This window comes from Leuciscus leuciscus (assembly GCF_965113295.1).
Source record: "Leuciscus leuciscus genome assembly, chromosome: 9".
Taxonomy (NCBI): Eukaryota; Metazoa; Chordata; class Actinopteri; order Cypriniformes; family Leuciscidae; genus Leuciscus; species Leuciscus leuciscus.
This window is the reverse complement of record NC_138733.1, coordinates 27,896,367-27,911,611: the sequence shown is the minus strand read 5'-3', so window position 1 is coordinate 27,911,611 and position 15,245 is coordinate 27,896,367. Positions and strand designations below refer to the sequence as shown.

General features: G+C 40.6%; 1 protein-coding gene across 15 annotated transcripts in view; it reads left to right on the top strand.

Moving 5' to 3' along the window:
* The first annotated feature begins 2,536 nt into the window (after window positions 1-2,536).
* Window positions 2,537-15,245, top strand: part of mecom (MDS1 and EVI1 complex locus) — a 167,101-nt gene continuing 154,392 nt past the window's right edge. For 7 of the 15 annotated variants that reach the window (XM_082179098.1, XM_082179096.1, XM_082179092.1 and 4 more), the window contains exon 1: window positions 2,538-3,064. In XM_082179098.1, the coding sequence (XP_082035224.1) occupies window positions 3,028-3,064 (37 nt within the window). In that variant the 5' untranslated portion in view covers window positions 2,538-3,027. Of the gene's footprint in view, window positions 3,065-15,245 lie in introns of all 15 variants that reach the window. The other 8 variants (XM_082179095.1, XM_082179094.1, XM_082179091.1 and 5 more) reach the window with 2 other exon arrangements.

The window sequence follows — 15,245 nt, the reverse complement described above, 5'->3', positions numbered from 1 at the left end:
ACTAACGTCTGTGGTACCTGAAGTGTTTCAAACTACAAAATAAACGTATAGCCTAGGCTATTCTTTTTTTTTTTTTTTTTTTTTTTTTTTTGTATGATGGGCTTGATGTGGGCGAGACTGCACATCAAACAACCAATGCACAGCAGTAGGCTAAATAAAAAAAAATTAAATAATAAAATAAGCATTGCAATGTTTGCTGCAGCCCGGTCTACCCCCTCTCCCAGTGCCGTGAAGCCTGTGGTTTGGGAATGTTTCCGCTTGTTTGGAGCGGAGAGGGATGTGAAGAATGCGCTCGCGCTCGTTCGGGCTCCCGTTACGCGCGTCTCCTCGGAGGGGCAGTGCGCGCTGGGGCTGCTGGTTTTTCTTCCTCCTGCTGCCTGCATGCGTTTTCCACCCGTAATATTTTATGCCAAACCAACAAGCATTATGACTTCGCCGAGTTAAATAATCCCGATAAGTAATGCCAATATAATTATAATAATGAAATGACTGGGGTGAACGGGTTTTTACGGTCGTAAAAACTGGATTAATATAATTCTTACCCTTCTGACAGTGCTCAGCTTTTTTTTTCTCTGCATCATGTTTTTTCTTTTCCTTTTTTTTTCTTCCGTGCCCCTCTTTGAGTAATGAAAATATATTAAAATTGCAAGTTTTAATAATTCAATTTAATTTTTCTTTGGTAACTGTGTTTGGTTAGTTTTAAAGTATAAAATTGTATCATTTTTAGAAGCCAGCAGGCTACTTTGATGACCACTCTATTATAATCACAAACATTATAGGCTATAAAATAATTCACCTTATTTCACACGCTCCAATATCTCGACTGTTTTGATTTGGAGTTTGAGGGGCAGCCGACAGGATGTAGCATTGATAAATATCCCTGTTGATCACTTGATTGATTACCTCGCGCAAAGGTCACGCGGGCGCGCGGTAATTTCCTTGTGCCCGCGGCTCCCATTTCACTTTCAGTCTGGCGCGAGAGCACCCGACTTTACAAATTATGTTTTTATTTTAACCCTTCCCTTCCCTTTTTAACATCACCGACTCTCGCCAACGACCTCTGTGTGCCGTACATCAAACGACAGAAGAGGGCAAACATTTAATTAGGTTGGAGTATTAATCACCGAAGGTAAACTGTATCCTCTCTTTTTGATGGGGTGGTGGATTTAAACCCGACGACAAGCTAATAATTTAGCCGCATTTCTAAAAGGGCTCTGGCCTCAATTAATTTTCAATAATTACAGCCCACGGGGTCTTGACTGATCTTCACACCAGTGCGCCAGCCATCCCTGGTCGACGGGGTCAGAGTATCACAATAAAATATGCACTGAAAAATAATATTGCAAAGTGGGAAAAACAAAACAGGACTATTGACAGCTTTCAAGACCATTCTTTCTGTCTCTCTCCCTCTGTTTGTTTGGCATGAGTTGTACTTGTTCTCTAACGTTCATATTTTATTTATTCTTGTGCTACAGTTGAAGACTTCTGTTTATTCAGTTTTCTTTGCATACTTTGTTTCCATTTATACAGTTACCTCACAACACTTTAGAATCCTTTTATGGAAATGAAAGGACATTAGTGTACATTTCTTATTATTTGCAAGATTAGCCTTAATTATTTCTTGGGCGTTTTTGCGGAGTTTAAACTACAGACTGTGCCCAATAAATACATAATCAAATAAATATGCATTTTGCCATGATCAGTGACATTTATGATAATGGTGAGCTGTAATTTGGCATAATATTGAATGACTGTTTTTGTTATTTGAAGAACCTCTATTTTCTCTCATTTTCTGTTGGTTATTCTGGTTTGTAAGTGCTGGTCAGCTCGGAGCTCAGAGAGGCGTGGACGGCAGCTGATGTTTGTTCTGCACCATTCATTTTTATGCAGAGTGATGTCAGATTAATTGGATCCGTTTTAGAAATACTTAGCAATCAATACCGCCAGTGAGAGGAAAGCGACCCTTTCAAAGGTTCACGGGCAAGGTCAACATGATGTCACGCGCTTCTAATTAATGGACAATTAACTTAATGACCCAAGAGTTTACAAAATTTTCGCCCATCGTGAAAAACTAGTAATAAATGCCAAATAAAATTAAATAAATTAGATACTATAATGCTGATTTATTCGTTATCCACGATCATAAATCAAGATAATAAAAGGCCTATCGTATCTAATGTTTTTAATTTGAGCATTGCTGGAAATCGAGAAAAAAAGCGTCCCAAAGGCATCAGAGATCAATTTACGTTACACATTAACAAAAATGGTCTGCGTTTAGAATATATATGCAGACTTAACTTATAACCTCTTCCTAAAATCACCCAAAATCCAGTTATCAACCCAATATTTTACACACCGGAAAACTTGATTATATATATTTTTAAAAACAAATTTTTTGTATGAATATAGTTGGTCGATAACCGATAGGAAATCATGACCAACTCCACAGATTAATAATTGTCAGTGCCGCATGCAAGAAAAAAACTATTCAACGGGCTGCCCTCGGTACCGACTGCCCACGCGCCTGCATGGCTGAGGGAGGGGGAGAGAAGTAAAAGTTTATCATAAATTCACAACGATGGTCAAATCTCTATTAAACAACATAAAACGTTTAATGAAAACGTTTTACAATAGTCATTTACCCGAACAGTGATTAATGCGTCTTCATTTAAAACACAAAAGACCGGGCGCCTTGGACGCTCGAGACTGCTTCATTATAATTAATGTCTCCGGTTCCTCGTGCACCCGGAGGTCGCGAATCGCTCCGTCCCGCGCCCACTGATCTCTGAAGATCTGACACGAGAGGGATCTCGCTGGCTATTGCAATCTGACAAGATCTGTAATACTTGGGTGATGAATCGTTCCAAACTTTTTGACGATGCTGGCAGCTCGGGGGTGTGCGCATGTGCGAAGGTGTCCAAACTGACAATGCTGGAGAGATAGTGCGTCTGGGATTGAGAATCACAGAGGAAAAGGGGAAAAGATTCGAGAAAAAATCCGACAAACCCACGCCGAAAGACTGGCATCATGAGGTCCAAAGGCAGGGCAAGGAAACTGACCACTGGTAGGTGCAACATCTCTTTTTTAGCCCTTTTCAAACTGCCATCTTGTCCATGTGTATGATGCATAGAAACATTTTAGCCACTAAACAGTTACAGTCAGCAGACCCCAGCGGTTTCGGTTGTTAGTAAGTGTGGAAGACAAGCTAAACGCGAACGGTCGCGCGCGCTCGGACATTTTAAACCTCGAATCGGAACTGGCATAAAAGTTGCGCGTGCCGCACAAACTTTTTAACTTTCGCATGCTGTAATCGCTTTCTCTATTCAAGCCCCGAGCGCCCCGGTGTACGATAAAACAGCACCGTCCGTGCAAGCTTCTGCTGCTCCGGTCACATCAATTTCCAGCCGCGACTTTGAAAGCTTAGCCTCGCCTAGTCGACAACAGAAAGCCAGCTGCGGAGGCACGCTTTTAAATGCAAACAGGTAGCTTTCAGATGATGTTACAGCACGCAATCCAAAGAAGGAAATATATGCTAGATTAATAGGACTGTGGTTAAAGAAAAAGCGCTTTGAAGTATTTTGATTTGTAGAATTAATATCCTACCCTTTTTTTTCTCCTGTGTAATTGTTCAAACTGGTTGTGCAACAAGTGATCAAATCCCGTTATGATTTTTTTTGTTCCGGTATGAAGAGCCCGGAGAAATGTTTTTGTTTGTTATGGCTCTCTAAACGGTCGACTGTAATCTTAGCTTTTGATTACGGGTTGCCTTAGGCGCTTGTTTGAGTTGACGTTCAATGCCACGCCACAACACAAGCTCAAACGCCGCAACTGAACATCAAGTAGTTAGTGGGACGTTGTCCCCCTCCTCATTGGATTTATTCGGAACGAATGTATTTCGCTCAGGTCTGTGAATAATTCGGCCCCCTCGCGCGCGGTAGGCTGCTAACTGCTGATTTGACCAATTTTCTCTTTTTTGTGCTGTTTTCCAATAAACTCTCATTGTGGTCCACACCACGAAAATCCATGCAAATATTTCACATTTTATAATCTCGGAGCAGAGCTAAAAGTCTTGTTTTTGAAAGTTGAATGAACTTGATTAATTTATTTTTAAAGAATAGGTTAGATAGTGACAGCTGGTCAACAACTTTAATGTTGTTAAGTATGTGTGAAGGTAACAAAGGAGGCAGTGAAAACAAAGTAAAGGATCATTTTGCTGTTGAATTATTGTTTCCTTTCCTGTCGACAGCACCGTGATGGGCTAGACACTGCGCGCGCTCCGTCTGGACAGAAACAGGGGTCGTGCGGGTCTTATCCGTTCAATAAACTACCTCTCGAGCCCTATGCCCTGCCATTGTACAGTGAGAGGGGTTTTTCTGCGCACAACAGCAACTTGTCAAACACGCTAACGTGCACACGCGCGCTCTCGTCCACACACATCTATGCCCAGACCAACGCAATTTCACTTTTGTATTTTATTTTCCTGTTCCTGCAGGTAGGGCAACTCATCACTTTCTTTAAGATTGCTACAAGTGTAAGGAATTATTATTCGAGAGAGGTTTCAAAACGAACTCTTACCTTTTTTTCCCTCAGATTTATATAGGCTGTCATTGATATTGACGTCATTTAATAAATCACCATGACTATCACAACTCCACTATTAGGCCTGTTTTATTTTGCTGTAGAAAACGTATTTTGTCCTCTTATCGAATTATTGATACTGAAAATCAACCAACCAGTAGCTATACAATCTATGTAATTTTGAACATGTACATTTGCTATAGTTATATTTTTTTACTATTAGTTTTATTATAGAGAGGAGATATATGCTGTTATACGCCGGCACAAGTTTGGCTAAAATTCAAGTCGAGAGTAAGATATTCTCCAAGATTTTTACACTTTCCCACCCTCTCGAAGCTCCAGCATCGTTATTTAGGCTACTATCGAGCTAATTGTCAGGGGATGTATTTAAAGATTATTATTTACCCAAGATGTAAGAGGAAGATTTCTACCTATTAAGTGAAAGGGAGAGAATGTTCTGGACCGCGCGCGTCCCGCGAGACTATGGCCTCTCTGGCCTAGCGCCAGCCCTGCACTATGTCAACATTGAATATTTAAATTCCCAGACTCCTCATAACGGGGCCCGTCTGCCGGTAAAAAGCGCGTTCAGCGTTAGTCTGAGTATCTGCGGACTCGGTTTCCTTGAAGGGGGGAAAGGGAAAAAAAAGTAATCTTCTCTCCGTGTGGCCTCTGCGCGCGCGCGCTCACCGCACATCATTCTGGTTGCACGCGCTCGCACTGATGTGTGTGAGTGCTGGAAAGGTAATAAAAATCGGTCGTTTAGCTGGTGTGTGTGCACGACATGTTTTGTGGATTTGGCCAGCGGTGCCGGACATTTCACCTGCAAGGCCAACAGTCTTAAAATGTCCATAATGTTTTAACACGCCGTGCCAAGTGTCCTATATCCCTCAGCGTGATGTTGCAGGTTTACTATGAATGGGGTAAAATTACACTTCACGAACAAGAATAATAACCTTGACCTGCCAGAAATCAGACCGTGCTGTCAGTTGAAACCCTAACCATGACATTCTGACGGATCTTGAGACTTTTAATTGCATTTTTAATTATCTAGCACCATTCATAGACTTTAAAGTCTGACATATCTTTTATGAAAATGGTTACAGTGCTCATTGTGGATAATATACTTGTTCATGGATTCGATTAGGACTTTATTGTCATTGTGCGGAGTACAAGGCAATGAGATATGCCGTTAGCATTTAACCATAAGTGCAAAATTGTACTTAACTTGCAATTGAGATATAAAGGCAATATAAAGGCCTGTAGAGACTGTTGTGCATGCAATAATGAGTGTGGTTCAGGGTAAATTATGCAAGATAATATACATGGGCATTCAAGCAATATGTAGCCTTAAGTGTAAATAAATGTATAAAATATAAAATAATTGGTTGCAATCTATAAAGTAACTACCGGTATGTGTGGTAGCCTATGGCTACTTAGGCTTTTTGTGAGGGGAAGGACCAGAAATATGCAGAATTGCAATATAGTAACGTTTATAATGATTTATATTCAAGTTCATAAGACATGAGTGGCATTACATTAGCAACTCCAGTAAAGTTCTGTTTGAAGAATAAAACTGTTGATATATTTAAGATCTTGGAGATTAAAACCTTTTAGTAATACCTTAAGTCGGATTTAGGTTTCTAAGACCAGCCGTAATTTATTGTCTCAGGTGTCTGTGAAATTACAGAATTTAAGATAAATTCAGATGCATTTTCCGTATACTAACGATCTGATTTCTCGTTTGATGATAACTGCATTTGATAAGCTGCGCATGTTCAGCAAGACTTTTGATTGTCCCTTTGTCCCATTCAGCGACTTCGACAGCTCCATCAGTTTCACGCCACTACTTTTGTTTTGACTTTGATGTGACTCACTTCACCGTGAAAGTGTCCAAACAACGGAAAATCAACTCGACGCTGAGGGAGAAAAAAAAGACCGAGCTCCAAATTTAACAATGTGACATTCCGCGTGAGTGAAGCGCGTGAGAATAAGCCCTGCGCGCGAGCATTCTCTCCGCCTGTCAGCGCGCGACCACAGTCCGCTTCTTCTCAGACACGGGCGCGCGTTAGATTCCGCACTGTGCAATGGGCCGTGCTGTTGCGTCCCGCGTCCGACGCCCCCTGGCTCATTATAGAGCCTATTCAGGACGGGGTGAACGGATCGGGCCATTTAAAAAGGTGAGCGCGAACCGTATTAAACGCTCGTTCGTAGTCTGATACTGAATCTTCGGTGCTTGAAAAAGTCCTATGTTTCTGTGGACCGTGAACCGTGTCTACCCCCCAAAAAAATTTCAGACCCATTGGGGACGGAAGAAAGCAAGAAAAAGTGATTCTATTGTCTTCACTTTTCAGACTGCAGAAAAGAGTAGAAATCTACAATGTTAACGTCTCAATTTTTACCTCTTGAGTAAATATTTACTTTACATCTCTGTCTCTCTCTCTCTCTCTCTCTCTCTCTCTCTCTCTCTCTCTCTCTCTCTCTCTCTCTCTCTCTCTCTCTCTCTCCTGGCATGATATAGCCTTCACAGTTTTTAGTTGAGTTCCTGGGATTGTGATGCTTTCCCTTGGAGAATTCCTGTGCCTCGAACTTGCATGCATGTCCACTCTGAAAAGATCAGAGAGTTTAAAACTGAAGACTTTTGTTTTTAGAGACAAAGTCAAAGTGACCGATGAGTTAATCAGGAGTAAAACGGTGAGCCGTGATGGGGTCAGTGTGAAACAAGGCTAGCGTTCCCAGGCATTGAGTGTGTGCATCTGCGTAAGACGGAGAGAGTTGCAGGCCACTGTGGGTTTTGATCATGATTGATCACATGTTTTCAAAGGATTGATTGATTAGCCAGAAGCTACTGGGTTTAGCCGAGAGGTCTGCTTATGTCCTGGGAAATTGTCCTCTTGTCTGTTTGTGTGAGATTTCATCTGAGAGAGAACGGGAGGAGGTGAGATGGAGAAGGAGATAATTATATGATGTATATATGATTCTTTGAATCGTGCGTCAGAGTGTCCCATAGACGCCAACGTAAGAAGTGATTTCCTTGTATATGTTAGGAAAGGAAGGACTGGATGTAGGTGACAATAACACAGTTACCCTCATCCATCAACACCCTTATAATACCACTACTTTCTCTCCTTCTCTTTATTTCTTTCTTCCGCGCTCTCTCCCTCCCTAATGACTCAACGAGTGTCTGCGTCTGCCGAGAGTGAATTGAAATGGCCGGGTCAGCAGTTTATTTATCTTGTGCTCTGATTGGTCAGGGGTCAGGTCATATGGATGTTTATTTGGAGATTTGATTGGTGTGACTGATGGCCATGTCGTTTGTGTCCCACAGGGAATTATGGGGGTTGTTGTTCAGTACGTCCAGTCACTTTTTATCCCCGAGCGACAGGTCCTGAATCAGTCTACCAAAGCTCAGCCTTGACTGAAGTCAGCACGAACCGCTTCAGGCCAGTCGAGTAATAAGTCACTGTCAAGCCAACACCCCCGAAACCATCAGATGTCACTGTTTGACTGGTCTTGACTCATCTTTACTTGGAGAGGCTGAAACTTGGATTATTCAAGTTTATTTGCTCTGTTCACTATTATATAGAATGGTTTAACTTACAACTCTAAAAGTCTTCATAATATCTGAAAACAAAATGTATTTTTTTATTTAAAATGTAGTTAAAAGAGCCAATATTTAGATTTCAATTCAAGTTTATTAGCCATTTTTGGTATGTAAAATGATTTCCCTCAAAGTATTTTAAAACTAGATTTTTAAGTCGGCCAACATTCAAGTCTCTGCCTTACGTCAGAATGATCAGAGATGAGTGCACATGCACATGAATGCCGCCACAATGTCATAATTACTGGCGAGGAAACTAAGTATTATCTTTGCGGCCCTTTGTTCTGAGTTTGGGGGCGTTTAATTAGAGAATTGTGGCGGAAGCAAATTAGGAATTGGTCATTAATTAAGGTTTAGTTGTGATTTAATTACTGCTTTTTTTGAAGAACAGCAGTTAGAGTTAAAACATTCAAGTTTCGTGGAGAGAGGGATGTTTGAGAGAACTACATCTCCCATCATTCTCTGAGGCTTCAGGAGAATGCATAGAGAATACATGCATCATTTACTCTTCACTTTGCATTTAGGTTTTTTTTAGGTTTCACGCTGTACATTTGTAAACTTGATTAACATTCTTATTTGCAGTGGCGATATCATTGATTAGATAATTCCACACGCAACCTTTTTACAAAGCGTCTCGTCTCGCACTTGTTCATCAATTGAGCCTGCATATTTTTCACTGTGCCGTCCAGATTGTCTTAAATAGACTTACATTTTTGTTGCACTCCAATTAACTCATTCTGATTTGTCATTTTGATTTCCCTCAAATGCTGGGAAAAAAAAAAAGCGTGTGAAAGTTCTGTGACCGTACAAGGCTCATGAATGTTTAATGAGACAAGAGCTGTTCAGTTTCTGATTGGTTGCTTGGTACTAAGCGACTGGCCACTGCATGGTTTCATACTGTATACCGTTTGGAACGGCAGTGCTGAACCTGCAGAGCAGGTTTTCATAACCCAGGGTCAAAAGTTCAAGTGTTTGAATTCTAAATTACACATGTGAATCATTGCTTTAACTAGGATAAAAGCAGAGTTTAAAAAGACAAGAGAACCTGGGTTCAAAGCTGTGTGAAAAGACAAAATTTGAGTCTATAGCACAAAAGGTGGGGGGTCAAGCATGCTGAAGTTACGGTTAACCCTAAGTATAATACGTTTTACAATAAGAAAAGGATACCAGAATTGTATAGAGCACAAATGTTCATCTCCTCCCTTCTCATTTGAGCTGAAGGCCTCCTACAGAACCAGCGGAAGGTCAATGTAGTGTTTACATCCTTAAAGCTCTATAGATTAAGTGGAGATCAGTCTGAACCAGCATGGACAAGTTCCTATAGTGGTTTTCTGCAGGAAGAAGCAGGTCGGTCATTAGCAGATTCAGTCTGTGGTGCCAGGCGGTCTTCAGGGGTGTGTCCTCTATGAGTTAAATGTTTGCACAGAATTAATATGTGTTTGTGCGTGTAGGTGTGTGAAAGAGAGTCCGAATGGGTCTGACGCGCAGCCTGGGTGCCGTACGGACATTGTGAGAATGGTGTGTGTGTGTGTTTGTGTGTGCGGGTTTGGGAGGCCTGGGAACTGTACAGTTGTGTTTACCACAGGGAAACCAGTACCAGCACAGAACAATGAGTAAAGCTCTCCCTGCCCTCAGTCCAAAGGTCAAACTGTCTCTGATAAAGATATGAACACACACACACACACACACACACACATACCCATACACGAACACACACACAAAGGCTCACCAGTGCACTGCCGACAGTCTGCCCAGGGTGTGTGCCAAGGTTGAGGTCATTATCTACAGACGGTCCCAATAGAAACGAAGCGTATTTTTGTACTGTGAATGTGTGTGTGTGTGTGTGTGTGTGTGTGTAAATCACACTTTATTAATGGGCATGTGTATTGTTGACTTCATTTGTCTGCTTGTTGGTTTGACGGGCACCTCCCTTGTGCCATTGTCTGTGTGCGTTTAGATGGAATCAGTATTCCTTAGAGTTACCTGCATTGTGTTTTTTATGTCTGTGTGTATTTCAGGTTGCATTGTACAGTATTTGTTGAGGTGCAAATGAGAGTTTTTTATTTATTTAAATTTTTTATGGATCTCCTTGGATTCGCACAGTTTTTTTTTTTGGTTTGCTGTTCTTCCGCACATGTTTTATAGGGAGTAGACAACATTAGGATAGCACATTTTGGCAATGTACATTAGCTAATGATACAAATATGATGTCGACCAACAGTCTTGTAGCAGGTACTAACCGCATTTGCATTTCCTGAAGGAAGTGCCAGTTCTTGCAAGGCAGGAAAAGACTAGTTAGTTTTAGGTAAGGTCAGGGTTAAGGCTTTGCTTTTGTGTAAATGACATGTCATGACATTGACGCTCATCTTTTTCTGTGCATGAGAATCAATCGGCTACTTGACTGAAATATCTACAGAAAACAGAAATAGAACAACAGCTGAATTCAGAATAGAATGCTAGCATACTATTTCTACCATAAAGTTTGAATAGGATCTTTGTGTGGTTATATGGATCGGTCAGATAATTTTCTGATGGTTTAAAGGGTTGGTTCACCCAAAAATTTAAATTCTGTCATTAATTACTCACCCTCGTGTCGTTCCAAACCCGTAAGACCTTCGTTCATCTTCGAAACACAAATTAAGATATTTTTGATGAAATCTGGTGGCTCAGGAGGGGCTCCATTGATAGCTATTTAATTAACACTTTGAAGGCCCAAAAAGGTAGGAAAGACATTGTTAAAATAGTGCATGTGACTATAGTTGTGCGGCAAAAAAACTAAATATCGACTTTATTCAGTCATTTCTTCTCTTCTTCACGAGAGCACCACAACGCATGCGTGACCTCGCGTGCGTCTTCCTCTGCTTGTAGGTCATATGTCAGAACGCCAGCTCCTGCATCATCAACACGCGCATGCGTCGTGGGGCTCTCGTGAACGTGCGTCGGAGACCGATACAGAAGAGAAGAAATGACTGAATAAAGTCGATATTTGATAATGTTACAAAAGATTTCATTTTCATATAACTGTTCTTTTGAACTTTCTATTTTTCAAAGAATCCTGAATTTTTTTTAATCATTCTGTTTTTGGCATTGATAATAATAAGAAATGTTTCTTGAGCATCAAATCATCATATTTGGATGATTTATAAAGGGTCATGTGACACTGAAAAGTAGTTAACTAGTCAACCATCATAACCCATTCCTAATATGAATGTATGTATGTGTGTGTTAGTAATTATTGGCAAGGGTCTCCTCTCTGTTAGCCCGTCTGGATTCCAGCCATCAACAGGAATTAGTCAACAATTGCTTTGTGAGCGGCCTGATAACAGCCTGTTACACACTCTTTTTCAGAAAGTCCCCATCTTTATGTTCCAGCATGGTGTGATATCCAGAGGGTGTGGGTCTCTCTCTCTCTATCTCTCTCTCTCTCTCTCTCTCTCTCTCTCTCTCTCTCTCTCTCTCTCTCTCTCTCTCTCTCTCGTGGTTGTGATGAACTCAAGTGAGAAGTTTAAGCACATATTGTTCGAGAAGGTCAAGGAACAGGAAAGACAAGAGGACATTTTAACACACCTTTTCATCTCTGTCAATAACACACACACACACACACACACACTAAAGCCTTATTTGTACATGCCTATTATTCAATGGGAGGTCTAGTAAAGTTTTCACAAATTGATTCAATTCACAATTTATTTGATTAATTTTCTCATAAACCGCTGTTACACCTACAGAGCAAATGACTGTTTTTTTTTCTTTACTAACTCTATCACAATCCATTAAATAACAGACCTCCTCTATTAACGGTAACTCACACTTTGTTTGGAAGACTAATCCCATTTGAAAAGTGCTTAACTCTTTGTTTCTATAAGCCTGCTTTGCTCTCTCTTCATACATGACCTTTCAGTTTGCTTTTAAGACATGAGAGCAAATATGACCTGTAGATAAACTAATTGAATAAATGAACAAATGACTTGAACCTTTTTGAGCACAGAGAAAATATTTACTCTATAAGCCAGTTTATTGTAAACCGTAATACAAATAGGCAGAAAGGTTTTCTCCATTGCTGTGCATTTTAACAATGGTGAGGAAGTGCTCCCATCAGCCTGTGATGATTTATCAATCCACTAACTTCAATGGCCATTTTCATGGTTAGTCACCATAAAATCAAAATTGACAATTCTTTTTTTTTTTTTTTATTGGATATTTATTATAAATAATTGATCTGTGCATATCTTTATTTTATGCATGTGCCCTCATAATCTTTAATCAAAATAACTTCCCCTTCCTCTTGCAACCACATCTATTCTTTTTTGTGATGATGCGGCGTGAGGGTGGGACAACCTGTCACTCACATGAAATCGACCAATAGCGAACCACAACCATTCAGTGAGCTAATCAATAGAGTCCTGCAGGGATGACATCAGAACACAGAAGACTAATTCACCCCTGTGTCCTTCGAGATTTCCCTGTGGGGTTTTATTATGAGGATTTCATATGTGTAAAATAAAGCAATAGGTAAACATAACTTGACGATACTTTGATGTTTTGTTGTACAATGTAAACTGCAAACACTCACACCCCAAACCGTCTTATCTAGTTACTTATTAGAAACATACATTTTCAAATATAAACATAACCGCTTCAAAATTTGCATTCTTGGTATGTGTGTAGTTTACGTTGTAGAAAACATCAGCGTATCGTCAAGTTATGTTTACCACAGGCTTTATTTTACTCCTAAATTGAAAAACCACATTATAAAACCCCATAGGAAAATCTTGAAGGAGCCACTGCCGAACTAGTCTTCCTCTATTCCCAATGGACAAAAACACGTAGTTATTTTTTCTGGTTCGAGAAGTCGTTTCACTCGGATAAACGTCACTGTAGGAAAGAAAAGATCGTAACTTTTAATTAATGCCGACTTACAGGTTAGCACTTGTGACACTTTGAGCTAGAAAAACAATTGTGTCTTGATTCTTTCCTTGTTTCATCACCATCAACCTCCCTCGCTGGTCTGATCTGGCCTGAACCTGTTTTAATACGCTGTGATCTTTGACCTCTCAGTGTTTGTGTTGTGTGGACATTGTGTGCAGAGTCTGAATGAGATCCTCTCCAACTGTATACCAGGTCATACTGGGTCATAATGAGATTGAGAGTGAGCGAGTAAAGGAAGGTAACTCTGATTAGCGAGAGTCGCGTTACCTATGAAGGGGAATTCGGACGTGCGGTGAAGCCGGCCCATCGCAATCGGATCTTTTCCATTTCGACCCGGAGATGAGACACGCACAGCCTCACATAGACTGAGGAAGAGGCCGAACAATAGAGACAGTAGAGATTCCCTTCCTCTCCCAGCGGCATTCCACAGATTCCCAGTGGCCGGAATCTGGTCCCAGCCCAGGAATCTGGCCCTCGCTCCACGCTTTGATGAGCCCTGTTCCCGACGCTTCCTGAGATTGTGACTCATCTACAAACAAACTGAAAACAACCTGAGGGAGAGATGGAGAAGGACAGAAGGAGAGGGCGGGAGAGAAGAAGTGATGGAAAAAGAGAGAGAGACTGAGACTGGACTACAGGATGTCCTGTTTTGATTAGCGTTAGCATCTCCGCTCCCCTTGAAGAAATATTATTCTAACAGTTTCAGGAGCACGGTCTTCACGCTGCTCGCCTTCCACACACACACACACACACACACACACACACACACACACACACACACACACACACACATCCCTTCCCTTCAAAGTGGCCAGATATTCCTTCTGTTAATTTGTGAATTGCATGTAACTGGATAGGAGCTGTGTGTTTAGCATAGAGGAACATGCTAATGTTGTGATTACCATTGCAGAACACAAAGACCCTACTGAAAAGATCAGTTTAGGCGTGCATGAATTTTCAGGCTGGTTTACACTGGTTAGTGGTGGTTTGGTGCTGGTCTACAGTAGCTGCATGATCTTACTAATGAAGATGTTCTTTCATGGACATTTTGCCCTAGTTAACTAGTTAAGCATGTTGGCAACTATTCAGTCATCTATCTATCGTTCTATCGTTCTATCGTTCTATTGTTCTATCTATCTATCTATCTATCGTTGTGTCTATCTATATCTATCTATCTAACTATCTATCTATCGTTCTGTCTATCTATCTATCTATCTATCTATCATTCTGTCTATCTATCTATCTATCTATCTATCGTTCTGTCGTTCTATCTATCTATCTATCTATCTATCTATCTATCTATCTATCTATCTATCGTTCTGTCTATCTATCTATCTATCGTTCTGTCTATCTATCTATATCTATCTATCTATCTATCGTTCTGTCTATCTATCTATCTATCGTTCTGTCTATCTATCTATATCTATCTATCTATCGTTCTATCTATCTATCGTTCTGTCTATCTATCTATCTATCGTTCTGTCTATCTATCTATATCTATCTATCTATCTATCGTTCTGTCGTTCTGTCTATCGTTCTGTCTATCTATCGTTGTGTTTATCTATATCTATCTATCTATCCAACTATCTATCTATCGTTCTGTCTATCTATCTATCTATCTATCTATCTATCTATCTATCTATCTATCTATCTATCTATCTATCTATCTATCTATCTATCTATCGTTGTGTCTATCTAGATCTATCTATCTATCTATCTATCTATATCGTTCTGTCTATCTATCTATATCTATCTATCTATCTATCTATCGTTCTGTCTATCTATTAGGGGTGTAACGATACGCGTATTCGTATCGAACCGTTCGGTACGAGGCTTTCGTTGGACCATTTTTTCTGCCGACCAAAATTTCGTTATTTCAAATGAAGGCGCGTCGCGGGTGGCAAGCGCGCTCATAGAGGCTGGCGCGACCACAACATCAACTGGCAAATGCAATGTAAGGAACGAAACTGAGCTACTCTTATTGTGTTTGTGTGGACCGTTTATCAGTTTTGACCTGTGGACCTATGCGCGAGCCTGATCAAGCAACACCACACAGCGCTAAGGGATCCAGACCAGTAAAGAAAGCATTTGAATTTCAAATGCTTTTTGAATTCGCCACTGAAGTAATAACATCGCTGCG